General features: G+C 47.0%; 1 protein-coding gene across 1 annotated transcript in view; it reads right to left on the reverse strand.

Moving 5' to 3' along the window:
* TTLL11 (tubulin tyrosine ligase like 11) overlaps nt 1–13,377 on the reverse strand; it is a 193,253-nt gene that overhangs the window by 117,699 nt on the left and 62,177 nt on the right. The window contains 1 exon segment of the mRNA XM_079789791.1: nt 2,347–2,922. Within this exon segment, the coding sequence (XP_079645917.1) occupies nt 2,347–2,922 (576 nt within the window).

The raw sequence follows: 13,377 nt of genomic DNA on the forward strand, positions 1-13,377 counted from the left end.
ACTTTTACCGGCTGGCGTTTATGTCCTGGAATGCTGCAGTCTGGGCCAGGCCCAAGCTATAAGCAAAAGAGGCTTCATAGCAAAGAAACAATGCATCATACTATACATGCACAGAACATTATTATAGTTTGCAGAGCCCTGCATAATCTTTATCTCATGTGAGTTGGGCAACAAGCCTGTAAGGTAGTTGAGGAAACTGAGGCACAGAGAAATTAAGTGACGTATGCAACATCACACAGCAAGTCAATGGCAGAACCATACATTGTCCCTAAATCTTTGGGTTCCAAGTTAATTCAGGTGTATGAAACTCAAACTAACAAGTGTTTTAACAAGTGATACGAATAAAAAAAGCAAGAGAGGACTCCAAGGAGAAAAGGATAATATTTTATCAATTGCTATGAGTCTGAAATGTGTGATAAACACATTTCAAATACCTAACACTTTCTAGTTGTCAAAGCCTTTTCACCTACATTTCTTCACAAGGCTCCTAGGGAGGCAGGTGGGAAGTGAGTGGTCATTCACAAAGAAGCAGAGGCCCAAGAGCTCCCCCTGGAGTTTACTTCTGGTGCTGTGCTCCTCCCCTGACCCCAGGCCTGGAAGCGTTTAGTGTGGTCAAGCAATGGAAAATGGTCACAGGACTGGGGTTCCATTTGCTAGATGTGATCTGTCCAAACCAGTGGCTCTCTCCCTGTCTGCCCTCCAGTTCCCCACAGCTTGGGCCCCTGGTTCCACCCCAATGGCCGCCCAGGCCACTTGTCCACAGCAAGACAACCGCCCTGGCCCTCCACCCTGCACTCTCACTGTGCCAGGGCTCTGTGGCTTGGCCATGCAGGCCAGGCCCACATGATACTCCTGGAATAGCTGTCACGGCCAAACAGATGTGACCACACAGTCCCCCGGGATGACCCCTGGATGCCTCCACGTTGCAAATGCCTCCTTTGCCCTAACGTATTGATGGCTCCGGCCAGGCCCTGTTTTTTCTGGTGCTACCTCTAGGTTCTGCCCACTGACCCTTTCTAATGCCATAAGCTACGTACCTGATGGCTGAGCTGGACATCCTGCCTGGGAACCAAAGCCTGGGAGTCCAAGAGCCTACGGACAGGTCTCTGGATGACAATTAGCCCCTCCTGAAACTGATCATTGCCTGGATTCCCTCCCGCCCCCAAAGGGTTCCACCAGCCTGCCTGAAAATCCCGCTGACTAGTGCCCAGCGCCTGAGGTAGCCTCCCTGGAGTGCAACCTCCCCACCCCCTCCGGGACCAGCCTCCTCTCTGCTGTTACTTCCCTGTCACGGTTTTAGACAGGGGACTAGAAACAACCCTAGTGTTCACTGGCAGGAGAACTGATGAACAGACTGTGCACACTCACAATGGGCTCTGCAGCAGTGGGAATCAAACGGCACCAGTGATTCCCATGAACATGCATGGAAAGAATGTTACTCTGTCTACACACCTTATAACAGAGTTCTCACAAAGCTCAAAAGCAAGCAAAGCAAACAATATGTTGTTTAGGGATACATTCAGGGTACTGTAAATATTTTTAAAGCAAGGAAGCGATAAACATAAAATTCAGGATAATGGATGCTTCGGGGGTCAGAATGGGATGGGGAGCAGCATGGTAATTGGAACTCTGGGGTTGGGAGGTGGGCTGGGGATGATTATTTTGTTGTTCTGTGAATATATGCTTACATATATGTCCGTGAACTCTTTTTTATATACAAATGCTGCAAGATACTTTAAAAGATTAGATGGAGAGGGTCCCAGACTCCGTCTTATTATCTCCTTCCCATTCTGTTTATCTGGTGGCAGAAAACTGTGCCTTCTGGGTGCCTGAACTCCATGTCCCTCTTTCCCTCCTCCTCCACCCCCCACCCCACCCTCACCTTCACAGCCAAATGACCTGAAAGAATGCTCTATCCTCATCCTCATTTCCTTCCCTACCACACTCTGGCTCAGTCCCCTAAATTCTGACCCTTGTCCCATCACGCCACTGTCTCACTAGGAGCTCAGACAGTGCCCGGCCCCCTACTCAGCTGGCGGTAAAAATTGCCGAAAGAAAGAATGCATAAATGAATGGCAGGCACTGTGCTTTGCATACGTTGTCTCATTTAATTCTTATAAGATCCTTGATCCTTTAAGGGAGATACTATTTGTCTCATTTTATAGATGAGAAGAGGGAAGTAACTTACCCCAAATCACACAGCTAGCAAATAGAAAGCACAAGTTGGACCCCGGTTTATCACACCAGCAACCACCCCTCCCCATCTCCGGCCACTCCCCCTCCCCCACGCTCATCCCCCATGAGGCCAAGGCTGGGAACTCTCGGCTGGGAACCAGGGATGGTTACCTGGAAGCATGTGGGCCCCGGCCTCCCTGCAGGGATGTCCGACTGGTAGAAAACTTTGAGCTCTGGAGTCAGGGCAATGACGGTCTTAATCACCAAGGAGATGATATCAGACCAGACCTTCTTGATGTCAACGCCTTTGGAAGACAACCTACAAAGAATGCTAGAAAAAGTCCTTTTGCTGCCTGTGCTAGTGCTATCCGAGTGGACAAAGTTACCGCTATGGATGTTCAGTGAGTAGTTGGTTAAGTGCATAAAGATGTGGTGCAGATTTTTGGGAGTGGGCTCCTGATATGGCTCTGTACAAAATCTGGAGAGTCCATCTTTGGCTATGTAAATCTCTAAGGGGTCCAAGGACTTCAGTAAGACATACAGGCGAATGTCAAACTTGAGCTTGTCGATAAGGAGAGGTTTGCAGATGTACTCCTGGACCACCGCCGGCCTGCGCTGCAGGGTCCCTGACAGGCGGATGTCACTGGGGTCTTTAATGAGGTAGATTCCGTCACCCTGACAACCACCATCAGGTTTCACAATAAAAGTGGGTTTCCAGGAGGGGTCACCGTCTTTCACCATTTGAACCTGGGGGGAGAAAAGAAAGGTTAGCATGATGTTTTTCTTCTCTCTGGACCCCCAAGACAGAGCAGGATGTTGGCAAATGTTTAGTGAATGAGTAACAACTTGAGTCTTGCCTATGTGACACTCACTGAGCACCTGCCAGGGAGATAACACTGTGCTAGGTACCAACACAGTAACCCAAGGCTTCCCCCCAATCTTGTCCTCCAAGAGGGAGATCGAGAACACAGTGGATTTGCTGTCATTAGACCTGGGTTCGAATCCCAGATCTTTGCTGGTTATTAGCTATAACCCTGAGCAAGTCATGTAATTGATGATGATGATGATCTATTACTGTTTAAGAGTGCCAACTATGTGCCAGGCACTATATCAGGCACTTTACGTAAGTTATCTAAGAAAATATGGTGGCTCTCCTCTTATGATACAGAAAGCAGGAGATGGTGCATCAGTTGTTAAGAGTCTGGGCGTTGCGTCAGGCTGCCTGGTCTCGAATCCTGGCCCTACTACTTACTGTGTGACCTTGGGCAAATTACTTAAGTTATCTGTGCCTTCCTCATCTGTAAAAGAGGAGAAAGAGTGTTCTGAGAATGAATGAGATAATAAATGCAAAGGGCTAAGCCCACAGGCCCTGACACATCCAAGGCAGCCATCAAGCCTAGCTGAGGCTGTTTTTCAAAGATGGAGTAACTTGCCAGCTAACAGAGGGGCGGAACTGGGATTGGAATCCAGATCAAAGACTCTAATGTGCTTGTACCTCCTTTTGTACTGCCATGTCTGAGTTCCTTGTCTTAAAAATGGGAATATAAAACAAACCCTCATGGATCATTGTAAGGAAGAAATAAACAAAAATTGCAAAGGGCCAAGCACAATACTAAACACAGAGCCAGTGCACAGAAATGCTAGTTTCATCATTTATATCTCTTATCAGGCTCACCTAGCACACGTAACCAATCCTTCAGTCTATTGAGACCTTTATGAAACTAGATTCTGCCATCCACAATATTTGCTGTCCTACCAGCTCCAGGTCAGCAGGACATTCACATAATTATCCAGGCCACTTGACCAGTCCAGACAGTCAGTCTGGATTCAGGTCTGCATAATTCATATGCAGCCAATTCCCCCGGACCCTTGTCATATCCTTCATGCAGCTGTGGGGAATGTATGGGCTGAACACAGGAGAGGAGGTTTTCACAGGAGGACGGGGTGAAGGGGCTGGAGGAAATTCAAGGATGGGCTTTAAAGCCACTCTCTCTGCCACATCTGGCATGAAAGAGCCCAAGAACAGGCCTTCCTTCCATTCTGAAGTCTGTAACTCAGAGTGCAGGCGGCATGCCCCAGCGCTGGGCTCGCCCTGGCCTCCACCTTTGCTGTGTAAGCCCAACCCAGGACATGTGCACTCTGAGTTTTACTTATCTCTCTGACCAGCCTATATTTCTAAGTGAAGCTTTTGCCAATTCCTTGGGCACTATCAGTTACTCCAGGCTTGTAAAAGATCTTTAACAATGGAGAAACACTTAAAGCCTTAATAATGGCCCACATCAATTTTTCCCCCTTGTCAGCAGGATTCGAGAATGGAACCTCACCAGAGATCAATGCAAGCCTCCCTGGGCCCTCCACCAAGCCTTTCTTACAACTGTGACCTTGACGTTGATGTGTAGTTATTTAATATTCATCCAAAGCATTCATACATTTGGCCCTTTACAGTAAATAGAAGTGTGCTGGAGAAATGGCAGTTATGGATCAGGAAGTGAAAAATGTCAGCTTTGCACCGATGGGTAATTCCTCCCTCTGGAAAGCTTTTGCAATGCTGAAGATGCTAACAGTTTAATATATTATCAGGAGCAATATTTTCTCCTTTGAATCCAGTATATGCCTTAAATAAATTAAACTACATGGTCAATAGTCTCTGCCATTCATTGCATTACTGGATATTTCTTTTGCTCTTTGCCAGGGTAGTACCATACAAATCAGGATTATTAATGCTAACAGAATCGCTGAATTTTTAGAATTGGAATGATCCTCGGAGATCAGCACAGCCCAGTCCTCTATAATTCAAATGCCGAAGCTGACGCTCTGAGAGGTGACATGACTTGCTTGGGTCCCACAACTGGCTAAGGGGATGGTGAAGTTGAAAGCTGAGGTCTTTTCACCCCACTGCACATTCCCTGCGTCATTTTTACCTCTGATAAGATAAAATCAAAGGTCTCTTTTTCCTGAATACTATAGGAAAGATTCTCTTAATGGAGCAGACAGTATTGGTCTCTGTCTTCACATTAAAGAGGGTAGCCCCTGAGCATGGCCTCCTTGGAACTGGAAGCACAGACGCCGAGTTTGCCAGGACCTTCTGTCTGGGTTCCTGGCACAGTCGATGGGAAAGCCAGATAGTTGTGCTGAAAGTGGTTCCCCAGCCCCCAGATCTTTCAGCAACTTCTATTTTAAAAAGGGAGAGAGATTTTCTAAAATTTCAAATCCATTCTCCTCTGAGGTTTTACTCAAGGGTGACCCTTTGCTCCCAGCTATTTAAAGTTATTAATGTTAAGAACTAATGCATTGGTTCTTAGCAAGAAGTCATGGACCAGAATCTAAATATAATCTATATAACCAGGCCCCAACCCCCGAAATTCTGACTTAATAGATGTGGGGAAAGACCTGGGCAGGTGTATTTTGGAAAAAGCATGGTGGGTGACTCTGATGTTCACTCAGTTTGAGAGTCACTGGACTAATGTGACTTAACTAAAAAGATAATCTGGGATTAACATACTAAATGAAGTTTTCTGCATCGATGTCAGCTTGAACATGAGGAAGACCTGCTCTTAGGCTAAAGCTGATGGTATCTCCATTTTTACCCAAACCTGCTGTTGGATGTGAAATCCATTATCTTGTAACTGTATGCATTGATGGCTGAAAGAGATACCACGAGGATGTGGTGGCCTGATTGCTTGGCAGTCATCTGGCCTGTTAAAAAATTTATGTGTCTTTTACTGCCCCCTAGTGGATATTTAAGAAATATAACTGGGACAACCCCCCACTCCCCACATTCAAAATTCTGGCTCTTCTTAGCAGTAAGACACTCTATTAAGATGTTAAAATTGTCTTAAAGAAGCACCACTAAAAAGCTGTGGTACTGTAAAGGTAAGATTATACTTTGGGATGAACTCATCTCTAAAATGCCAGGGTTAGCCAAGGTCACATTCAGTTTTCATTCTCTGTCCTAACTATTTCCAAGGGTCCTCCCTACTACACAGATTGGCCTATCTGTTTAAATTCTCTCAGCCTATATAAACTTTTAAAATTTGGGTCAACATGAATATGAAATTCTGGAAATATATGCCATAAAAATCAGTAATTATTATATTCCTCATTGCACTTTTTTTGTATTTTCTAAACTTTCTGTTAGAAAAAAAATAGCAATTGCAGGCAGCAGTGAGTGCCTCTAAATATAAAGATTTTTATAAGGAATAGCTTTTGGTGAACAGATAGTTGTACCTCCTTGTTCATAGCAGCATTGCTCACAATAGTCAAAGGTGGGAACAACCCAAGTGTCCATCAGCAAAAGAAGGATTTAAAAAAATATGGTGTGCGCACACGATGGAATATTATTCAGCCATAAAAAGGAAGGAAATTCTGACATCTGCAACAACATGGATGAACCTTGAGGACACTATGTTAAGTGAAGTAATAAGCCAGACATAAAAGGACAAATACTGTATGCTTCCACTTATGAGGTACCCAGAGTAGTCAAATTCATAAAGACAGAAAGTAGAATGATGGTCGCCAGAGACTGGGGGAGGGAGTTAGTGTTTGATGGGTAGAGTTTCAGTTCAGGAAGATGAAAAAAGTTCTGGAGATGGATGGTGGTGATGGTTGGACAACAATGTGACTGTACTTAATGTCACTGAACTGGACACTTAAAAATGATTAAGATGGTAGTTTTATGTTATGCATATTTTCCCACAATTTTTATAAAGTTGAAAATTTTTTAAATTAAAAAATAGAAAAGAAATAGCTTTTGGTGTAATAGAAAGACTACTGAAGCGAAAGACAGAAAATCTAGCTCCTACTCCCACTTCAGTCAGGTGACCTTGGGAGAGTGACCTTGAAAGAGTCACTTGACCTCCTGGCCTCTGTTGTACTCACCTATAAAATAAAGAGGTCACACTAAGGTTCCTGGCTTCTGCCAGCACACAGGTTCTAACAATGATTTATCTTGACATCACCACAGTTGAAGGCTGTGTTATAAACATGTAAGTGACATTTATCGGCGGAGAGTTCATACTGAGCTGCTGTGAGCAGCACATCGGGATAATCCACCAGAGCGGATCTGGATGGGAGATTTACGATGCACTTGAGGAAGTTGGCTGGGCATCTGGGGGAAGCATGCTAAAATATTTTGAGAGAGAAATTCAGCAACAGGAATACCAAGCCATAAAGCACTATTAGCAGTGAGGGGCAGGTAGGAGGACGATTTCTTAAGAAACTGTATCTGCAATACCCGGGAAGTCAAAGCCAGTTAGAGTAGTCCTCTATCACTCGGGTGGATGTATGTTCAATCTTAGCAACCCAGACCCTTCATGGCACAGGCAGAGGCAGATCTTAAGCAAAAACAAGCCTCTGGGGAGACAAACATGTCACAAAGCACATGCTGGACAGGGTGCAGGGACCAGCCCTTTCCCCTTCCAGCTTCAGAAGACCGAGCCTCACACTCAGGGCAAATCCCTACTCCCAGCATTCAGGCAATTCCTGAGTCAGTTGAAAATTAGGCTACCCAGGGCCAGACTGTGAGGTAGGCAGTTGAGGCAAAGAGGAAGATCTGAGCAGGAAGATGCTGCCACATGGGTTTTATGAAGGCAGGAGAGAGTGGCATGTGTCTGGGAAACTGCAAAGTGCCCCGATGGCTGGAGAGCAGAGAGTGGGTGGAGCGGGGAGTGCACTGGAAATCTAACTGCTGAGACCTGCCGGGCCAGATCACTGCAACAACAATCACATCAGCCCAAACCCACCGGGCACATATTCGGGGTCAGGTACTGTTGGAAGCACTTCGCACGCACTATCTCATTCAATCCTCAACAATCCTATTTTACAGATGAGGAAATGGGGACCCAGGAATGTTAAAAAATCTGCCAAAGGTACACAGCCAGCAGGACTGGAGTCAGGATCTGAGCGCAGGCGGCAGGTTCCAGAACCCACGTCTAGAATGAATGAGGGGTATGTGAGGAAGGGGAATGGAAGACCAAACTTGGGCATGAGAGAGGGCCTGACAGGGAATGGCCCTGAATATCATTTTGGAAAGTTTGGACAATGTCCTGAAGTGATGAGGAGTCTGTGAAGGTTTTGAGGAGAGAGCAACATAATTAGCCGTGTATTTAGAAATATTATTCTGGCTGCTGCGTAGAAAACAGTTTGGGGGTAGGGTATGCGGTCAGGGACAGAGGGAAAATGCCTGAGCCGAGGCTCGCAGTGGGATTAGGGAAAGGAGGCTGGTTTGAGGAATATTTTGGAGGTAAGATCGACAGGACTGGGTGACTAGGTGAGGGAGACAGGAGCATGTGGGACAACTTCCGAATGTCTAGGTGGATGATGTTATATTCACAGGGAATGTAAGAGGAGTAAGAGGGGTTTAGGGCAGTGGTCGGCAAACCGCGGCTCGCGAGCCACATGCAGCTCTTTGGCCCCTTGAGTGTTCTAATGCCACTTCTTCAAAATAGACTCGCCCAGGCCGAAAACCAACTTCTGCGCATGGGCCACGAAGTTTCAATTGCACTGTACGTATGCGCCCGCATGTGGTATTTTATGGAAGAGCCACACTCAAGGGGCCAAAGAGCCGCATGTGGCTCGTGAGCCGCAGTTTGCCGACCACTGGAGGGGATGCCGGGAAGAGGTTGAGCTAGATAGAGGGACCTAGAGGGCACCCAGCTGGGGAGATTCTATAATTGTCTGGAAATGTGGGCTGGGAGGTTGGGGGAGAGATCCGGGTCCTCCGTTCCGCGGATGATGGCTAAAGCTTCTACAATGAGCCAGGCTGGCACTGCCTGCATCCCCCGCCACCCACCCCTGGGTCCCTGTTTGCCATCGGGCGATGGGAGCCTGCCGGCTGGGGAAAGGAACCAAGAGGTGGTCAGTGCACCTCATAGCGACTGGTCGAGTGGTCATTCTGGTCGTTCTGCCGTTATGGTCACTGGGCTTTTATTATGTAGGATATTTAAGTACATTGTGAAAGCTAAGAATATGGGTGCTGAAGCTAGACTCCCTCCAGTGCTATGGAGCCCAGCCCTATTGCCACTTAGTAGCTACATAACCCTCAACAATTTCCTTACCTCTCTGGCCTCAGTTTGTTAACCTGGAAAATAGGAGTAATGGTAGTGCCTCTGCCATAGGGTTAGTATAAGGATTAAAAAAGGCAAAGAATGTGAAGTGCCGGGGCTAACAAATGGTAGGCTATTATTATTGATTGTGATGACATCTCTCCCATTTGAGGATGTGCTCGCTGAGGATGAAGACCAGGTCTTATTTTACTCACTATTCCCAGTATATAGCTGAGTGAGTGCTTAATAAATGTTTTCCAAAATGAAGTGATAAGAAAGCTAGATTGCCATAGCATTTATGAACCCAGAAACATTAATTAACATATATCTAGTTGATAGATTGCCAGATAAACTAACTTCTTCTATAGAAACAAAAGTATTTTAAAGATAAGAAAGCGGAAAGGGAAAACTACCACCCGTGGGACACATCTCCTGCCTTATGTGCTATGCAGCCACCATCCAGGGAATCCTCACAACAGCCCTGCAAGAAAGGATGGGGTCCCAGGGTCAAGGTCACACAGCCAACGGGCAGTAAAGTTATAATGAAACCAAGTTGATCAGAGTCAAAAGTCTGTGACCTTTCCATGACAACTATGTTCTTTGGGAAAACTCAAAGCAGTTGAGATGTAGGAACTTCTGTTTAATACAGTAAGAAGGGAAATCACTGTGGGAATACAAAGTTATAGCCAAGCCAACCTGCTCATCTTGCCTGAGTTGGGGCCAGCAGGGTAAGAAGAGGGACTCCACACAGCCACAGAGCTAGTTGCCTATATCTCCACATCTAGCCAGGAAGGAATTATCACTCACACACACACACACACACACACACACACACACACACACACTTTATAAACAAAGAAACGGAAGACGTGACCAAGGCCATACAACTAGTGGCAGAGCCAGAACTACAGCATAAAATTTCCAGATTTCCAACCCCAGGTTCTTTCTACCATAACTGATGGGCGCATCTGGAGTGGTCTTTCAGGTAAGACCTTAGGAATAAGCACTCTCTCCTCGTTCTCAATACAATATCGCGTGCGTTTGGTATTACAATAAATTTCAGTGCTTTTCAGAGCTGTCACCTGATTTAATGATCAAATCTCCATTCTAGGAAGAATGAGGACCTTGAGGTCCAAAGAATAAAGTAAGAAGCCTGCAGTCCCTCAGCCAGAAGTCCTGGGCCCCAGGTGCCCTTTCCTTTGAAGGTGCTCTCAAATTTACCTGGGAGGTGACAGCATCACGAGGCAGCTTGGGGAAGCTGGCCCTTCTGATCATGACAACCAAATAGCAAAGAGGAGCCACTCTGCACACTTTGCCCAAATCCAGGTGTTGACAAGGCAATGCAATGGATCCCACTTTCAGTCAATAGCAACTTTACGTGGCCATAATCTACCCATCATTAGTGAACAATCAAAGCCCCACTCTAGAACACACCTGGGACAATAAATCCTGCTTAACAGGAAGGAACCAGTTGTGAGACTGTCCACGTTCCTTTCAGCTCCCCCCATAACACCTGAACCTTTATTGCTGAAGCCACATAAGGGGAGTGAGAACCCAAGGACACCTGGTTCACCGGCCAGGCCAGTCAGCCCTGCCTGGCCTGTCCCACCCTCCCCCTCTCCCCCTGAGAATCCCTAGCACAGGGGCTCAGACCAGGCCTGCTGGGCCTGAAGCTACTTCCTAAGGGCCCTGGCATGGGGCCCCCTAGGCTGCTGCTCCCCTTCACCTTCACTGGGGCCACGTATCTGAGTGTCCGTGGGGAGCAGCAGAGTGCAGGGCACGGGCTTTGGAGACAGACCTGGGTTCAAATTTCAGATCGGCTGCCTCCTAGCAGCAGGGCCCTGACCTGTGTCCAGTATCCTCTCCCATCACAGGAAGAACAGTGCCCAGCTCCCATGCTGCTGTAAGGATAAAATAATGCCTCACATTTGGACTTAGCACAGCACTACTGTTGTTATCAGTTCTTTCTACTGTATCACTCTGCCTTGGTTTCCTGATCGTCCTCCAGATTCCCTACTGAGGCTCATCTCAGACCAGCGTGGCTCCCTGGTGACTGGGCCTGTCTCAGCTGTTTCCTGGTCCCCTTGGATGGCAGCCTTTCCTCTACTCCTTTGGGCCATACAGCAGAGTCCACAGCCTGGTTTGCCGCCCTGGCCTCACAGGCCTCACTCCCTTCCTTTCTTCCCCACAGTCTCCTACTGAGGTCCCAGAAGGCATCGCGCTGATTCCATCTGAACACAACACTCGATTGCTGAGTAAGCTCCCCTTCCAGCTAAAATCGTTTTTCCGATACTGAGGCTTTCCTGCTAATGAACTGGCGAAATAATCTTTAGCTCACCTCAAATGTATATGACTCCATTACAATCAAAAGCCCTAGCTTTCCTCCTTCCCAGCACCAGAGTCCCTCATATGCCTCTTACATTCTTGCCATACTTTACACACTGCACTTTAACAACTATGAGAATATCCGTGTCCTACTTTGCAACACTCACACCGGGCATCTTCCCTCCCAATGCCCTTCCACCCACTGCAGGAATGACGAGCGCCAGGCACTGGGCCAGGCCTGTCACCATGTACACAGGAGATCTAATCTACAAGATAAGTAACAGCATTTTCATTTTGGGATTTTGTAACTAGAGGTTTCCCTCTACTGCATGGAAACCCGCAAGCCAAGACACCAATCTACTCGAGAACCAGGCTGGGCAGCCAAGTGCCTGCCGGGGACCAGACAGTCATTAGCCTGATGGTTTACATCAGGCGAGTAAGGTCAGGGTCTCCACAAGCGCTGGATTCCAGCCGCTGGTTTAAATGTCAGGGAGAAGCGGGAAGGTGTTGACATGGAAGGAATTACTCCGACATGCCTTTGATCACCGATGCTCTGTGGTGTTCTAAATGAGCACGCTGGTTGGCAGCCAAGCTGGGCGAGTTTTACAAAGAAACTCCTCCTGTGCCATGTAAGGCCAGCTCTGTACGCCACTTTTCCTTTAACAAACACTGGGTCCCACCCCACCCCCTTCACTTCAATGGGAGGTGGCCACGGAACGAGAACTTGGGCTCAGCTCTCCATGGGCTCACAGGGAATGTCAGCCCAGCAGTCCCTTCCTAACTTCTGGCCATCACTTAACTTCAGAGTCACCTGTGAGAAAACTTCCCGGTTTCCTTAATAAATCTGAGAGGGAGTGGAGGACATCTCTCCATGTGGGAACAGGCTCCGCAGTCTCTTGCCCCAAATCCACTTCCCTTGGGGGATATCTCACTAGTCACTGTCCCACCACTAGTCACTGACCCCCTTCAGTGCTCGGAACCAAGCATGGGCTCCAACACTTTCCTTAGTTCCTCAGGACCAGATGTAAAGCTTTAAAAAGCCTTTATCAATGACCCGAGGGGAGCAGAAGGGAGATAAACAGAGGAGAGACTGCAACTACATAGTTTTGTTTAGAGACTCTGGTCTCAGCGTGCCAGGGCTCTTCAGTGTGCCCCCAGGCGGTGGCAGGCAGTGTCTTCCAGGCCCTAGGAGCCATCAGGTCCCGGGAGGCTCGGCTCTGAGACCTCGCCTATGACCCATAAAGGCAGGGCAGCTGTGCTACAACTCAACAGGACAGCATTTCAGGATATCAGGATACAATCCCATAAACTAACAGTCACAGAGAGATGTGCACAAAAAATAGTAGGGTATTTGTTACCCTACAGCAACACTAACCTCATCCATGTAAAAAATGGGATTACAATAAAGCTCTCTGGCCCAGCATTTCCAGCCATGCATGCCCAGGGAACACTTGTAAAACTGTAATGCACCTGGAGAACACCGACAGGAGCTCACCTACATTCTCATTAATAATGTGGACTGATTATCATTTCCATGTATAAGACATGGTGACACGGTGACATTAGTCAATGGTGACATTAGTCAATATGTATTATAACACTAAATATACAACAATTAATCTGAGGGACCATTTACTCTTTTGCCTTCACCTTGAATCCAAATAGGATTGATCTCCTTGTTAGTGGTTCGCCCGGATACTTTTTAAAGCATTCCCGGTTATCTAACAAAGGGGGAGTCCACACACAGCAGAGATAAGTCTGAGTGCTTTTACTCTGATAAACCTTTTTATCGCGAGCTGTAAACGCTTCCTAAATATCTAGAAGTTGCTTTAAA

Source organism: Cnephaeus nilssonii, assembly GCF_951640355.1.
Source record: "Cnephaeus nilssonii genome assembly, chromosome: 14".
Classification (NCBI taxonomy): domain Eukaryota; kingdom Metazoa; phylum Chordata; class Mammalia; order Chiroptera; family Vespertilionidae; genus Cnephaeus; species Cnephaeus nilssonii.